Source organism: Epinephelus fuscoguttatus, linkage group LG17 (assembly GCF_011397635.1).
Source record: "Epinephelus fuscoguttatus linkage group LG17, E.fuscoguttatus.final_Chr_v1".
Classification (NCBI taxonomy): Eukaryota; Metazoa; Chordata; class Actinopteri; order Perciformes; family Serranidae; genus Epinephelus; species Epinephelus fuscoguttatus.
Genome location: NC_064768.1, coordinates 38,926,953 through 38,944,293, shown reverse-complemented (window position 1 = coordinate 38,944,293; position 17,341 = coordinate 38,926,953). Strand labels below are relative to the sequence as shown.

At 44.1% G+C, this 17,341-nt stretch overlaps 2 protein-coding genes across 11 annotated transcripts in view; both read left to right on the top strand.

Annotated features, from left to right (window-relative positions):
• The window catches only part of LOC125904611 (CD209 antigen-like protein E), a 37,995-nt gene extending 21,147 nt beyond the window's left edge, over positions 1–16,848 (top strand). For 3 of the 8 annotated variants that reach the window (XM_049602169.1, XM_049602157.1, XM_049602154.1), the window contains one exon: positions 16,471–16,848. In XM_049602169.1, the coding sequence (XP_049458126.1) occupies positions 16,471–16,594 (124 nt within the window). In that variant the 3' untranslated portion in view covers positions 16,595–16,848. Of the gene's footprint in view, positions 1–2,302; positions 2,565–14,876; positions 14,958–15,062; positions 15,126–15,287; positions 15,431–15,530; positions 15,638–16,470 lie in introns of those variants that run through there. The other 5 variants (XM_049602160.1, XM_049602156.1, XM_049602165.1 and 2 more) reach the window with 4 other exon arrangements.
• Positions 8,380–17,341, top strand: part of LOC125904606 (C-type lectin domain family 2 member B-like) — a 57,621-nt gene continuing 48,659 nt past the window's right edge. For all 3 annotated transcript variants that reach the window (XM_049602147.1, XM_049602135.1, XM_049602136.1), the window contains exon 1: positions 8,380–8,708. In XM_049602147.1, coding sequence (XP_049458104.1) covers positions 8,546–8,708 — 163 coding nt within the window. In that variant the 5' untranslated portion in view covers positions 8,380–8,545. The remainder of the gene's footprint in view (positions 8,709–17,341) is intronic.

The window sequence follows — 17,341 nt, the reverse complement described above, 5'->3', positions numbered from 1 at the left end:
GGCACCTCTGGTCAAAATTTATTTTACTGTGAGTAGTTAAATAAGTAGAAGATGACATGATCTCCAAAAGGCATGGAGTGCAACACTACTTGTGCACCTAGCAGCGCCCAACCACTTCCTAATATAGGAGCTAACCGACCTTTTAATTCTCTCCACAAGGGATACTGGAATTTCATAAATTAATAAGTTAAATAAGTAGAAGATGAGCTGATTTCCAAAAGGCATGGAGTTAAAGATGAAACATTTCTTCAGTAATTTAAGTAAGATGACTTTTTAATTTCAATCTTTTACAGTTTCAAAATAACAAAAAAGGCAAAAGGGCCTGAAGCGAAAGTTTGGGCACCCTGCATGGTCAGTGCTCAGTAGCGCCCCCTTTGGCAAGTATCACAGCTTCTAAACACTTTCTGTATCCAGCTCAGAGTCTCTCAGTTCTTGTTTGGAGGATTTTCACCCATTCTTCCTGCAAAAGGCTTCTAACTCTGTGAGGTTCTTGGGCCGTCTTCATGCTCTGCTCTTTGAGCTCTATCCACAGATGTTTAATGATGTTTAGGTCGGGGGACTGTGAGGGCCATGGCATAACATTCAGCTTGCTCCTCTTAGGTCGTACATTTTGGATTTGGAGGTGGGGGTAGGTTCATTGTCCTGTTGTAGCCATCTTCAACTTTTTACAGATGCTGTGATGCTTGCCTTTAGAATTTGCTGGAATTTAACTGAATCCATTCTTCCCTCTTCCTGTGAAATGTTTCCCGTTCCACTGGGTGCAACACAAGCCCAAAGCATCATCCATCCACCCCCGTGTTCAACAGTTTTGTCTCCAAACATACATTTGCACATTGCGTCCAAAATGTTCTATTTTAACTTCATCAGTCCACGGGACTTGTTTCCAAAAAGCATCAGGCTTGTTTCGATGTTCCTTTGCAAACTTCTGACACTGAATGTTGTGGTGAGGACACAGGAAAGGTTTTCTTCTGATGACTCTTCCATGAAGGTCATATTTGTACAGGTGTGTCTGCACGGTAGAACAGTGCACCACCACTCCAGTGTGTGATAAATCTTCCTGCAGGTCTTTTGCAGTCAAAGGGGGGGTTTGATTTGCCTTTCTAACAATCCTACAAGCAGCTCTCTCAGAAAGTTTTCCTGGTCTTCCAGACCTCAACTTGACCTCCACAGTTCCTCTTAGAGCCTGGTCTCACTTTGGAATCGTTGAGATCTGGCACTTGGGCAGTGACTTGCGGCATTAGAAATGAAAGAAAACAGGTGTTGTTTAATGACGGCATGATACGTAGCCGTTGCTGTTATATTTAATGCCTCCCAGCGGTGTCAGGAGGAAACGCAGCGGGACAAGGACAAAAGTTAAGGAGGCAAAAGTCTGAATGGGAGGGATGAAACACAGACTTTCACCCTAGAGAGCAGTGTTTGTGTCCCCTAAGATTTTAAAGCCAAATCCTGTTTTTTACCCAAACCTAACCATGTGTTATTGTTGTTGAAGGAAAAAAATGTCAACTCGCAGTGTTGTACCGACGTAAATTTCCTGTAAAAACAGAAGTGTATTTTGAAAGAAGACGATCCATGTAACAGGCTGAAGTTGACACGGTGTCCCAAAACGTCAACAACCAACACACCCAGGGTACCTTGAACGTAGTATGTGGACGTGGAAAGTCCATGACCAAACATCAATACAGGAAGAAACTTAACTCTTTTTTAGTTTTTTAGTTTAAAGCAGAACGATTGGGTGTCATTGGTCTGTGTCTTATTTGTTGTGATTCTTGCCAGATATTTTCGTTACTTTGGAAAAAGTGTCTGCACTTCAACCTGCTCTGACTCTGTTAGCTGTGGCTGATTTTTGTCTCTTGTCAACGACTAGAACTATGTCGCTGAGCTGAATGTGCGTGGAGAGTCCTGGATTGGTCTATGGGAAACATCGATAGAGAGATATGAATGGATGGACGGATCACCGCTGACAGAAACGTGAGACACCTGAAAGATTTTTTGCTTCAATCACGTTTCTACCCAAGTTACTGTCTGTCACTAAAATAAGTACACTTTAAAAAGTAGAATGAAAAGAGTTTGTAATTGTTATCAATTTGTGTTTTTTAATGGTCTTCAGAAACTGAATTAGATTACAGGACCTGTGAGGAAGTGTTGAGCTGCTTGATGAACCAGCTCTATATTACCATACTACTATTTACACTATACTGTATAAAAGCAATATTTCAAGTAAAATTCAACAGTTGGCTTCAAATTGAAAATAATCAGTTGTTTCAGCCCTGTTTAAAAGGACAACATTTTATTTGTCCTCCAGGTTCTGGGCACCAGGACTACCAACCTCTGACACATACCAGCACGCTGCAACATGCTGCAGTGACCAAGGACAATGGACACAAAGTCGATATTATGAGTCTAAGAACTGGATCTGTGAGAAATAGGGTTCTTGTATCCTTGGATGAGGGTGGGTGGTGCTGCCATCAGCTTTGCCAAATCTGACCAATATACATTTTCCATGTGTTCACGTCTTTATTCTGTGCTGCATGCTAAGTAACCTGGATTACACAGATGTTGTTCCTCTGCCCTTCATACTGAACAATGTGGTTGGAAGCGTCTGTGTTTAGGGACCAGTCAAAGTTATTATCCAGGTGTACACCTAGATACTTATAGCTTGGCACCACCTCGATGTCCACCCCATAGGTATTCACTGGCTGAAGAGGGGGCTTGGACCTGCGGAAATCTATGATCATTTCCTTGGTCTTTGAGGTGTTCAGCAGGAGACAGTTCTTGTGACTCCAGTCACTGAAGGCTTTTATCAGGTCCTTATATTCAGACTCCTGCCCATTCCTGATACACGCCACAATAGCAGTGTCATCTGAGTATTTCTGGATGCTGCAGGACTCAGAGTTGTATTTGAAGTCCGCCGTGTACAGTGTGAACAGGAATGGAACCAGGACAGTTCCTTATGGAGCCCCCGTGCTGCTCATTAATGTCCCAGAAACACAGCTCCCCAACCTGAATTACTGCGGCCTTCCTGTCAGGTAATCTGTGATCCAGGAGATAAAGGAAGGATCCACTGCCATCTCTGTGAGCTTGTCTTTGAGCATGTTGGGTTGGATGGTGTTGAATGTGCCTGAAAAGTCAAAGAACATGATTCTCACATAAGCGCCAGGTTCCTCCAGATGAGCTAGGGCACGGTGAAGCATGTAGAGGACAGCATCGTTCACTCCAATGTGTTGGTTGTATGCAAACTGCAGGGGGTCGAGTTTGTCTTTGGGCTCAAGTCTCAGTAGGCGCAGAATCAGCCTCTCCAAGGTCTTCATGATGTGCGAAGTGAGGGCTACTGGTCTGAAGTCATAAAGTTCAGCTGGACATTTAATTTTTGATACCGGCACAACACAGGAAGTCTTCCACAGTGCCGGCACCCGCCCCAACTGTAGACTGAGGTTGAAGATCTTGTGGAGAGGTTGACACAGTTGGGCAGCACAGTCTTTGAGGAGCCTTGGACACACACCATCTGGGCCAGCAGCCTTCCCAGAGCAAAGTCTTCCTGATCAGATGTTGAACCACCTCATCTGACCCCTTTCAACGTGAAGGAGCAGCGGCTCTACTCTAAGCTCCCGTTGGATGTCCGACTCCTCCCCCTATCTCTAAGGCTGAGCCTAGACACCCTACAGAGGAAACTCATTTCAGCTGCTTGTATCCACGACCTCATTCTTTCGGTCACTACCCAGAGCTCATGACCATAGGTGAGGGTTGGGACGTAGATGGACCAGTAAATCGAAAGCTTTGCCTTCCAGCTCAGCTCCCTCTTCACCAGGATGGTCACACCAAATCCAGATCCATCTCACGCTCCATTCTACCCTCACTCATGAACAAGTAAAAAAAAGTAAAACTCTTAAAATTAATTCACAGAACAATAATCAGTTCTCCCACCCGGTGAATATTTTGAGTCATCAAATGTCAAAGTTTAACTTCACTAAACACGACAGCTTAGTTAGGAAACAGTTTCAGTTTTGACGACAGAAATAACTGAAAAAATCTAATTTCCTGTTTTACCCATTCTGCCTATCCATTATGTGTGTGTGTGTGTGTGTGTGTGTGTGTGTGTGTGTGTGTGTGTGTGTGTGTGGTTGTGAATAAATGTGTCAGTAGATCTATAGATAGATGTATACTGTTGTTGCTGACAGAAAACCTTGTATCTCCAAACTCTCACTGTCATTGTTTAGGATGATGTCGTCTTTAGCATGTACATACTGCTCCCTCTGCCCAGACACATCTCTGCTCACTAACTTATTTGATATCATGAACACAGTCGGTCCCTTCAGCCCGTCGTCCTGTCACTATCTGCTCAGTGTTTTTCTTCTCCTGCATTGTTTGTATGTTGAAGTATGAATGGCTGTGAACCTCTTCAGAGGCTCGTGTGTGTGGAAGTGAGAGATTTTAGATATTTTGTACCATTAAACATGAAGGTGGAGTGAGCTGGTAAAATGGCTCCTCTACATGTGGTTGTTTGGAGTTTGATCCTTGTGAAATCTGCATTATCATAACTTTGTAATAAAACATACAGAAAACTGATCCACGTTTTCCCCTCGTGTTCATCATTTTGTTTTTAGATTGCTTTCTACCCACCTTATTCCTGAGGTCACGACTGCAGAAATGATTACGTGCACAACTTCCTGTGAGATAGAGGAAGTAGCGGTGAGGTGGTTAGCCCCATAGACTGTCTGTGGTTAGCCCCAGTGGCTACTCTCGGTGGCTAACCACCAACACTGGTTCTTCTCCAAAGTCATTTGCCTTCAGTTTAGCAAATGCTGATTTATTTATTAACAAATATTTAACTAATGTTAACTTAGCATTTTCTAAAATGTCTCTGTGGAGCTCTGGTACCTGTTGCACTGTCCGCGTCTCTAACAACTAACAACCAGTCAAGCTACAGTTAATACTGAATTATGTGTTAGTGTCTCTTAATAAGTCATCAGAAATCAGAAATCATCTTCAGAAGGAGCAGATGTTACCTTAAGCTGCTCGGGACATGTTAAAGTTAATATTTTCACGGAGCGAGGCGAGCTAATTGCTAGTGTGCTCGGTTGCTTTGAGATGGCTGTCAGAGATGGCAGAGGTATGATCACATGATCCTGTTTGAGCTATAACAGGTGGTGTGTTCCACGTTTTATTTCCCAGTTGCTCTTGGAAAGAAGAATAGAGGACTGTAAAACTGTAAACAAGTATTAGAAATCAACGGTTTTGATTCAACACTGGAAGTTGCGCACACAATTCACGTAAGGTATCATGGGGGCTCAGAATACGGTGGATAGGGTTTCTGTTTGTGGTAACAGTGTTTATGCTGTCAGTTAATTATCAGTTAATGATCGATTGAGAGTTTCACAGATCACACAGACAACTTAAATTTAGCACTTTCATGGTGCTCATCCTGTGTAAGTTGAACTGGCTTTGTAGTACAGCCCTCAGGAGAGGACCCAGACATCGTACCTTAGCTGTGTTGTCCTTGGAGGCATTGATGAACATGGGGAGATCCACTGATGTCTGGATGTCGTTGATCTGCTTGGTGTGCTCTTTGGCCTTCTTCAGGATCTCTCCAGACTGCCCACAGATACCACAGTCACAACAGCACCTGGACCTCCGCTGCTGGACAGCAGGGATCTCTGGGGGAAGTCAAACAACGTTCATCTGTGCACACAGTGACGACACACAGCTGGTTGAATATGAGCAAAGTTTCCCTGCTTCTCTTCACTGGTTCCTGTGCAGCAGGGTCGGTCTTTGTTTCACTGTTATAATCATTACAAAGCAAAAGCAGCATGTGTATACATTCAGTAGGCTATATCTTCAGTAGCTAGCTAGCTAACCCTACACTTTTCAGGGTTTGATTTTGGTTTTGGAACAGGGAAGAAACGTATATCTTTTTCCAACCTCTCCAGGTAACGAGTATCATTAATACACGACGTGCCCCAGGCACAACATTTAGCTCCACATCCACAAAACCAGCCTGGAAATGAAGGAAATCTGAAACGACTGCATTAGAGTCAGTGTTTGCAGTTTTTTCCTCACCTATGCTTTAAAGTTGAAGCTCAGGAGTCTCAAAGAAATAGTTCGACATTTTGGAAAATGCAATCAATATGAGCGATATATATAAAGCTTCAGCTTTAGATTTTTATTTTAGCTTAGCAACAAGAACGGCTTAGGAAACCCCAGACATTCCTCTCCCCAGCAACACTATCCAGCTCCTCCTGGGGAACCCGAGGCGTTCCCAGGCCAGATGAGATATGTAGTCCCTCCAGTGTGTTCTGGATCTGCCCCGGGGCCTCCTACCAGTGGGACATGCCCAGAACACCTCTAACAGGAGGCGCCCAGAATAAGAATAAGAATATTCATCCCCAAGGAGAAATTCAATTATCTATCAGCTCATCTTTTATATGTCAAAGAATTATAAAGCCTGATGGCTGTTGGTATATAGGATCTTATGTATCTCTCTGTCCTGCACCGAAGAGAGAAGAGCCGTCCACCACAGTTTTTTTGGTCCATCAAGGTGTTGTGGAGTGGATGATCTGGGCTGTTCATGATGGCCTCGAACATCTTCAGTGTGCATCTCTCCACCACCTCCTCCAATGTATCCAACCTGACTCCAATCACAGAGCCAGCTCTTTTGACTAGTTTGTCCAGCCGCCTTGCATCTTTGTGTCTGATGCTTCCTCCCCAGCAGACTGCAGCATAAAACAACACACTGGCCACCACAGACTGATAAAACATCTGCAGCATCTTACTACAGATGTCGACAGATCTGAGCTTCCTCAAGAAAAGAGGTGGCTCCTCCCCTTTTTGTAGAGAGCGTCTGTGTTTAGGGACCAGTCAAAGTTATTATCCAGGTGTACACCTAGATACTTATAGCTTGACACCACCTCGATGTCCACCCCACAGGTATTCACTGGCTAAAGAGGGGGCTTGGACCTGGAAATCTATGATCATTTCCTTGGTCTTTGAGGTGTTCAGGAGGAGACAGTTCTTGTGACTCCAGTCACTGAAGGCTTTTATCAGGTCCTTATATTCAGACTCCTGCCCATTCCTGATACACGCCACAATAGCAGTGTCATCTGAGTATTTCTGGATGCTGCAGGACTCAGAGTTGTATTTGAAGTCCGCCGTGTACAGTGTGAACAGGAATGGAACCAGGACAGTCCCTTATGGAGCCCCCGTGCTGCTCATTAATGTCCCAGAAACACAGCTCCCCAACCTGAATTACTGTGGCCTTCCTGTCAGGTAATCTGTGATCCAGGAGATAAAGGAAGGATCCACTGCCATCTCTGTGAGCTTGTCTTTGAGCATGTTGGGTTGGATGGTGTTGAATGTGCCTGAAAAATCAAAGAACATGATTCTCACATAAGTGCCAGGTTCCTCCAGATGAGCTAGGGCACGGTGAAGCATGTAGAGGACAGCATTGTTCACTCCAATGTGTTGGTTGTATGCAAACTGCAGGGGGTCGAGTTTGTCTTTGGGCTCAAGTCTCAGTAGGCGCAGAATCAGCCTCTCCAAGGTCTTCATGATGTGCGAAGTGAGGGCTGCTGGTCTGAAGTCATAAAGTTCAGCTGGACATTTAATTTTTGATACCGGCACAACACAGGAAGTCTTCCACAGTGCCGGCACCGCCCAACTGTAGACTGAGGTTGAAGATCTTGTGGAGAGGTTGACACAGTTGGGCAGCACAGTCTTTGAGGAGCCTTGGACACACACCATCTGGGCCAGCAGCCTTCCCAGAGCAAAGTCTTCCAGATCAGATGTTGAACCACCTCATCTGACCCCTTTCAACGTGAAGGAGCAGCGGCTCTACTCTAAGCTCCCGTCGGATGTCCGACTCCTCCCCCTATCTCTAAGGCTGAGCCCAGACACCCTACAGAGGAAACTCATTTCAGCTGCTTGTATCCACGACCTCATTCTTTCGGTCACTACCCAGAGCTCATGACCATAGGTGAGGGTTGTGACGTAAGATGGACCAGTAAATCGAAAGCTTTGCCTTCCAGCTCAGCTCCCTCTTCACCAGGATGGTCGCACCAAATCCAGATCCATCTCACGCTCTATTATACCCTCACTCATGAACAAGTAAAAAAAAAGTAAAACTCTTAAAATTAATTCACAGAACAATAATCAGTTCTCCCACCCGGTGAATATTTTGAGTCATCAAATGTCAAAGTTTAACTTCACTAAACACGACAGCTTAGTTAGGAAACAGTTTCAGGTTTGACGACAGAAATAACTGAGAAAATCTAATTTCCTGTTTTAGCCATTCTGCCCATCCGTTGTGTGTGTGTGTGTGTGTGTGTGTGTGTGGGTGTGGGTGTGGATGTGGTTGTGCTGGTACTTCCTTTGTGTTCTCTACTGAAACCAGACAAAAGACAGACGATCAAACACTGGCAGCAGCATCAGTGCAGTGCGCTACGTTACTGCTATACTTCACTAGTATACATTAAAGTTTCACAGCAGCTTAGTAAGCGTTGAACACAACGCAGTAAACTGTACATAAAGTGCAGCTACAGTTTGTCCTCTCAAGATGTCCTCAGATATTTACGCCACACCAGATTTATCAAAGAAGGTGAGATACAACAGACAGGTGCAGGAGGACACAGTGGAGTGGGAGGAAAGGCAGGCGGATATCTACGAGAATACGGACGCTATCGGGAATAATCACACCGATATTCAGTCACACGAAGGAGGTAAGTGAGAAATTACACGAACTAATCACCAGAATTAATGTTGGCATTGTTTTTTGAGCTGGCATATTCTTCTATTATTTATTTTAACTGATTTATTTTCTTATTTATTGATGTAAAATTGTTTTTATGCTGCCTCTGGTGTTTCCCTACCAATGAAAGGGTTTCCTCAGTTCCCATTTTTTATGAGTGCTGTTATAATTTTAGTCCTTACCATTACAGTTTCTGCTTTATATGTGTGTATGTGTGTGTGTGTGTGTGTGTGTGTGTGTGTGTGTGTGTGTGTGTGTGTGTGTTTGGAAGCACAATCCGTCCGTAACGCAGTAGTTAGCCGCACAATGATCGGCTAAAGAGAGAGTAGCAGAGCTCTCTGGGTAGACGACTCATCTGCAGCTGTTCTGTTTCTTATTTCAAACACAAGCTCGATGTAATATTTCATCACGCATCACTGCATCATCGTCTTTGTTTATGGTATCATTTAACTGACAAGTTTCATCTCTGAGATCTGAGGAAGTATCAGTTCTGGTAAAGACAGTGTAACAACAGCGTGCAGAGTAACCACGGGTCAGTCAAAGGGGAAGTGCAGCGTGACGAGGTCTGCTGAATATCATTATCAATACAGAGCCAAGAATCAGAGACTGAAGAGGGAAAATCACTATGACAGCTTTTTGTTGTGAGTCATTTGTGCAGTTCAGACATTTCAGATGACGCCATTTTTGTTTTGCTTTAAAATCATAAGTGGTTCACATCAGAGTGTTTAAATGACTTGTTTAAGGCAAGGCAAGTTTATTTGTAGAGCACAATTCGTACACAAAGTAATTCAAAGTGCTTTACAGAACAAGAAAATGCATTAAAATCACAATACAAAATAAAAACATAAATAATCATTATAAAATGAACTTTAAAAGAGAAGAGTGCAGATAAGATCCTTTCAGTCATATGCACAGTGAAATAGAGCTGTTTTGAGCCTAGATCTGAACATTGTCAGAGTAGAGGCCTGTCTCACATCTTCAGAAAGACTGTTCCAGATTTTAGCTGCATAAAACTGGAACCCTGATTCCCCATGTTTAGTCCTGACTCTGGGCACCAGCAGGAGGCCGGTCCCTGAGGTCCTCAGAGTCCGAGATGGTTCATATGGCACTAACATGTCAGAGATGTACTTTGGTGCTAGGCCGTGGAGAGACTTGTACACAAGCAGAGCTGCTTTAAAGTCTATTCTCTGAGCCACAGGAAGCCAGTGTAGAGACCTGAGCACAGGACTAATGTGCTCGTACTTCCTGGTTCTGGTCAGGACCCGAGCAGCAGCATTCTGGATGTACTGCAGCTGTCTTATGGCCCGTTTGGAGAGGCCAGTGAGCAGGCCGTTACGGTAGTCTAACCTACTAGAGACAAATGCATGGATAAGTCTCTCCAAGTCAGGTTTAGACACTATACCTTTGATTTTGGCAATGTTTTTTAGATGGTAAAAAGCTGCTGATGTTATTGATTTGATGTGGCTGTTAAAGTTCAAGTCTGAGTCCATTATTACCCAGAGATTTCTAACCTGATTTGTAGGTTTTAGAGAGAGAGACTGGAGGTGACTGGTGACACTTTCTCTTTGTTTCTGTGGACCAAATACGATGACTTCAGTCTTGTCTGAATTTAGCTGGAGAAAGTTGTTTTGCATCCACACACTGACCTGTTGGATGCAGTGACAGAGTGAATCCACTGGTCCATATTCACCTGCTGTCAGTGAGACATAGATCTGAGTGTCGTCTGCATAATTGTGGTAGGACACATTATTACTTTGTATTAACTGGCCTAAAGGCAGCATGTAGAGATTGAACAGAAGGGGTCCCAGGATTGACCCTTGGGGCACCCCACAGGTCAAGGCCATGTGGTCTGAGACACAGTTACCAATTTCAACAAAGTACTTCCTGTCTTCTAGATAGGACTTCAACCAATTTAGGGCAGTGCCAGAGATGCCCACCCAGTCCTCTAGTCTCTGTGAAAGGATCTCATGATCGACAGTGTCAAAAGCAGCACTCAGATCTAGCAGGTCTAAAACTGAGACTTTGCCTGCGTCAGTGTTCAGGCGGATGTCATTTGTCACCTTAATAAGAGCGGTCTCAGTGCTGTGATGGGGTCTAAAACCTGACTGGAAAACATCAAAGGAGTTGTTCTTTAGGAGAAAGTCAGTAAGCTGTTGGTAAACAACTTTCTCAAGGACTTTGCCTAAAAACGGCAGATTTGAAATGGGCCGGTAGTTGTTCAGTACTGTGGCATCAAGACTGCTCTTCTGTAGGAGAGGCTTTCTGACCACAGTTTTCAAGGCCTTTGGGAATGTTCCAGATTGTAGTGACATGTTAACTATGTGAGCGAGTGGTGGTAACAAACTGCTCAACACAGACTTTAGAAATCTAGTGGGTAACACATCGAGGCAGCATGTAGACGAACTCAGACTGGTGATGATCTCTTGGACAGTTTTGTCAGTTACAGGTGCAAAATGAGTCAGCTCTAAGTGTCTAGGTGGCTGCAGGGTTGTTATTGGTGTTGTGGAATTGATGGCATTTTTAATGGTCTGAACCTTGTCGCAAAAGAATACTGCAAACTCATTACACTTAGATGTGGAGATCAGTTCCAATGGCAGTTGAGCTTGAGGGTTTGTTAATCTGTTCACTGTTGCAATTAAGACACGCGAGTTGTTACTGCAGTTTCCAATAATTTCAGAAAAGTACCTCTCCCTTGTTCTCGTAACATCCGGTTGAACACGTATAACTTTTCTTTATAAATTTCATAATGAACATGAAGCTTCGACTTGCGCCATTTCCGCTCGGCCCTCCGGCACTCCCTTTTCTGTGCCCTGACCGAGTCGTCATTCCTCCATGGCGCCTTCTGCTTATTTTTAACCATTTTAACCTTCACAGGGGCAATGGTGTCCAGAACATTCAAAACACTCAAAGTAACAGAGTTCAACAAATCATCAACATTAGAACATGAGGCATTTTCAAAGTTTATCATTTCCATGAACAGAGCACCTGTGCTGTTATTTATGTGTCTCCTCCGAACAACTGCAGGACCAGCCGGTGGTTTGGGAGAAACAGACAGGTCAAAGAAGACACAGAAATGATCAGACAGAGCAACATCAACCACACTGACGTTTGAAATATTAACCCCTTTGTAATGAGCAGGTCCAGAGTGTGCTGCGCTCTGCTGTGGGTGGGCTCACACACATGCTGAGTCAGGCCAAAGGTTTCAAGGACAGCACTGAGCTCTTTAGCATTTCTGTCACAGACATTATCCACATGTACATTAAAATCACCTGTAATGACCAAACCATGAAAGTCTGTGCATACAATTGAAAGCATCCTGGTAAAATCATCAATAAAACTTTGACGGTGCTGGGAGGCTTGTATATAACTACATAGAGTATGGACGGAGATTGTTTTAGCTCCATTTTAAAGGATACATACTCAAATGATGAAAACACCCCAAATGACAACCTGTGCATAACCATATGATCTCTAAATATTGCACACACACCTCCACCCTTTTTGTTTTCTCGTGTTTCAGATTCAAATTTGTAGTTGGGTGGAGCTGATTCCGTTAGATCAGCATTACCTGTGTTTTTGTCAAGCCATGTTTCAGTTAAAAACATAAAATCAAGATTATACGAAGAGATCAAATTATTAATTAAAAATGATTTGTTAGACAAGGATCTGACATTAAGCACAGCAAGTTTCAGATTAGTTTCAGTAGGACTGGACATTATCTTTTTACACAGGATATGAATTAAATTTCTCTGATTGGACAGTCTAACTGTCCTTCTGTAATCTGGTCTATGTGGTGTGGCTGTAGATATAGCACTAGGGGAGAATATTGTCTCACAGGGCCCCAGCTTGATATTACCTTTATCATGGCTGTAAGTCCTGGGACAGCAGAGGCCCTGTGCATCCTAGCTCTTAGGGATACCAGCTCTGGGGGCAGGCAGGGGAGGACGAGCAGGGGGAAGTTTGGGTGATGGACCAGATGAAAACCGAGGGGGACAAGCTGGGGGAGCTTTAGTTTGTGAAGCAGGAGAGTTGAAGCTCCTGTGTGACTTGAGGGGCACAGTTTTATACGGGGGAGAGTTCAGCATAGTTGGTGATAGAAGTCTTGACCTTGCTATATTAGGGGTGAGGGGAACCATCTTAATCCCTGATTTGATCAGGCTTTCAAGATGGTTGGGAAGGCCCATGGGGGAAGGTAGGGATGAAAAGGAGAGGGACAAGTCTCTAGAGGGGGTAGATGTGGTGGGGGGGCCCAGGGCTGGTCTGTGGGTAGAGGAGGTGATGGGGGTGCTGCCGGGTCTGAGACTTCTGCTGGGGCCGTCACAGACGAGTCCAAGGCCTGTGATGAGGGCCCGGGGGGAGGTGGAACCGATGGCAGGCCTGAATCCTTCGCTGGGGGCGGTGGAGGCTGTTGTGGTGCTGGAGCTGAATCCTTCGCTGGGGGCGGTGGAGGCTGTTGTGGTGCTGGAGCTGAATCCTTCGCTGGGTGCGGTGGAGGCTGTTGTGGTGCAGCTGGTGCTGAAACACTGGCTCAGTCAGATAAAAGTTCTCAATGTAGTGCAATCCTCTGTGCGCACACTCTTTGGACAGCCATGTGTTCAGCTGAAGCAGCCGGCTGAACTTGTTTATCTTCCTGTCTATGTTTGGAAGAGGTCCACTAATGAATGCTTTGACCTCCACTTTATCAAGCTCCTTGAAGAACTTAGTGAAATCCCTTTTCAAGACTTCAGTCTGTTCCTTTCTGATGTTCACTGCACCCACGTGCACGATCAGCTGTTTGACTCCTCGGTGTGTAGACAAAACTTTTGGGAGGAGTGTTGTTATCTCAGAGACAGTGGCACTGGGACAGCAACATGTTTGAATTCTTCCGTGGTTTATGCCACTGATAGCACCGTCTCCTATCAGCAGCATATCTCTGACCTTGACGTTTGGTCCAGATTGTCTGTCTGCCTGCTGTCTTTTGCCGACTTTATGGCTCCAGTTTCGTGAAGATAATCCATTTTCTCTTTGTTCGTTAGAAACATTAAATTCAGTCTCTGACAGTGGCAAAAATCTGTTTGTAAGCTGTATTTTGGGTGATGTTACGTAGGTATTAACATTGTCTCTCATCACTTTGTGCTGCTTTGGCTTAGCACCAAGTTCTCTCCAGGATGAGGCATTTGGTCTTTACAGAGTTTTGAAAAAGACACAGTATCACTCAGGTTTAAGATGAAAGTAGCAGGTTTTTCACCCTTTTTACTGAAAGTAACTGTGGGCTTCTTACCACCGGATGTCACTGGGAGCGTCTTGTGAAGTCCTTTTTCAGATTCTAAAGCAAAAATCCGTGCTTGTAGCTCACTAATTTCTTGTTGATATCTCCGACAGCGTTCACAGAAGGAATTTGTTTGGTTTCTTCCCCCGGACATGCTGCTGGCTCGTCAGATCGGTTAAAAATATAAAAATGTTCTTCAGAGTCTTGGTTTACTTAAAATAATTCATGAAATGATGGATATAGAGATTTTCCAGGATTTGTAGAAGGAGTACGATTAAAAAGCAGAGTAAAGAAGGAAGCAGGCTGGAGCAAGCAGGAAAGCGTCTGCACTCTTCAGAAGCAGGAAGCATTGAAAGTGTGTCTGACAAATGTCACTGAACCAGAGATCAATGAAGCTGCTGAGTATGTTATCATAACAGGGGAATGACAGAAACTCTCTGTGTGTGTGTGTGTGTGTGTGTGTGTGTGTGTATTTTGCCACCTTAGGACCGCACACTGAGAAGCATCCTCCAGCCGTCCAAAGGAGGCCTCTCAGGGTAGCTGCATATTGTCTGGGAGTGCTGTGCCTCCTGATGATGACAGGAATCATCCTCTCATCTATACTCTGTAAGATAAAACACAACACTCAGTGGTGAACTCAGATGGTGAGGAGTTTCAGCCTCATGATTTCTAGGTCTGTCTTTATATAACGACATGCCAAATATTTGCTGCTATAGTTATCAGTCGCTGTCATCATTCCCACGGTTCACACTGCCTGTTAAGCTGTTGCTTCCTAACACAAGTACAATGAAGGAAAAAGGGGGACAAATTCGACAGTCCTCATTCTGTGTTAACATTCAGCTGAAGCTGTTATGAGTTATAATAAAGGTGTTATCTCGTCTCGTCTTTCAGTCACTTTGGAAAGACACAAGCTGCAGAGCAGATACGACCAACTGAGCAACAACTACAGCCAGCTCCAAAAACAAATTTCAAGTAAGATCAGTTTCAAAATACCATAAAACAGGATCCACCTTCACACTGAAGACTAACCACAAATATTTCCATACTGTCTTACTTTGATCTGTTGTTGTTCTCAAGACGCATCAGTCCACTGCAGTCAGTTACAGGATGAAGTGAAGCAGCTGAAGGACAAAATTGAAGGTGAGAACAGTTTAAAAACTGACATATTTCTGGAGTGAAAACTTAAAGTATTTACAGAGTAAACAACCTGAAAGGGAAACATGGAAGTTAAGAAAGAGCTTTAACTAAACAGTGACAGTACTGAAGTGAAATCTCTCTTTAAAACACTTGTTTGACATTAAGGGAAGTGGTGTCCTGATGGATGGAGCAGATTTGGATGCAGCTGTTACTTTAAATCTAATGAGAAGACATATTGGGGACAAAGCAGAGCTGACTGTCGGCAGAGAGGAGCAGATCTGGTGATCATAAACAACAAAGAGGAACAGGTGAGTGTTCATCGACTGTTGATTCTAGTAAAGTGTCTGCACTTCAACCTGCTCTGACTCTGTTAGCTGTGGCTGATTTTTGTCTCTTGCCAACGACTAGAAGTTTGTCACTGAGCTGAATGTGCGTGGAGAGTCCTGGATTGGTCTACTGTACGCATGGACAGACAGAGGATGGCAATGGGTGGACGGATCACCGCTGTCACAAACGTGAGACACCTGAAAGGTTTTTTGCTTCAATCACGTTTCTACCCAAGTTACTGTCTGTCACTAAAATAAGTATGCTTTAAAAAGTAGAATGAAAACAAAAGAGTTTTTAATTGTTATCAATGTGTGTGTTTTTTAATGGTCTTCAGAAACTGAATCAGATGATAGGACCTGTGAGGAAGTGTCGAGCTGCTTGATGAACCAGCTCTATATTACCATACTACTATTTACACTATACTGTATCACTCCAGGCTCCAGGATCACTGTGTGCTTAACAGAGAGAAAACTTGTGAACAAACAGCTACAGATTTATGCTGAGTTAAAGCTGCATGAAGGACCGTCTCTGTTTTCTTCTTCTCTGTTGTTCACACAAGTGGAGGTAACATGAGGAAAAAACTAAATATGAGCATCAGTCCCATGGACGTGTTGAGATGAAGCTGGAGACGGTGCTCAGAGTCAGCCTCAGAGACAATTCATGCCAATAGCCGACTGAGGTGCTGCATCAAATAGTCTTCCTGTAAACATTATTAATGGTGCTATAGATATCAGAAAAACAATGGCAGTCTGTTTTGAGGGATGATTCTTCAAGAGTACAAATCCCCTAAATGACTGTAAACTGAAAGATGGGAGTTCTGAACAAGGTTTCATTCTTTCATTGGCAGCCATTACAGATAACATCCATTAACCAAACTGAATCTTCAACCAGTTATTACAATAATTTGATGGATTACAGATAAAATCAATATTTCAAGTAAAATTCAACAGTTTGCCTCAAATTGCAAATAATCAGTTGTTTCAGCCCTGTTTAAAAGGACAACATTTTATTTGTCCTCCAGGTTCTGGGCACCAGGACTACCAACCTACGATGGATACCAGCACGCTGCAACATGCTGCAGTGACCAAGGACAATGGACACAGAGTGGATTATATGAGTCTAAGAACTGGATCTGTGAGAAATAGATTTCTTGTATCCTTGGATGAGGGTGGGTGGTGCTGCCATCAGCTTTGCCAAATCTGACCAATATACATTTTCCATGTGTTCATGTCTTTATTCTGTGCTGCATGCTAAGTAACCTGGATTACACAGATGTTGTTCCTCTGCCCTTCATACTGAACAATGTGGTTGGAAGTCTTCCACACAGCTTTACATGAGCACTGACTCTGTAGTCCTTCAGCATTATTATAATAAAGGTCAATAAAAACATTACATTTGGATTCAGTTTGAGTTTTTCCTGCGTTTCCTTTGAAACACCTGCAGCCTACACCTTCCCATTTTCAAAGAAGGGGACCTGAGGGTGCTCAACTATCAGGGTATCACACTGCTCAGCCTCATGGGTAAAGTTTACTCCAGGGTGCTGGAAAGGAGGCTCCGACCGATTGTTGTACCTCGGCTTCAGGAGGAGCAATGTGGATTCCGTCCTGGCCGTGGATCAGTGGACCAGCTCTTTACCCTTATGAGGCTGCTGAGGGGTCGTGGGAGTTTGTCCATCCAGTCTACATGTGCTTTGTGGACTTGGAGAAGGCTTATGACCGCGTCTCTATGGGGGTTCTGTGGGGGGGTACTGTGGGTCTACAGGGTACCAGGCTGGCTGCTACAAGCCATCTGGTCCCTGGAGCCGAGTGTGAAGCAGTCAGGATGAGAGTCAGCACTTCCAAATCTGAGGCCATGGTTCTCTGTCGGAAGCCGGTGGATTGCCCCCTCTGGGT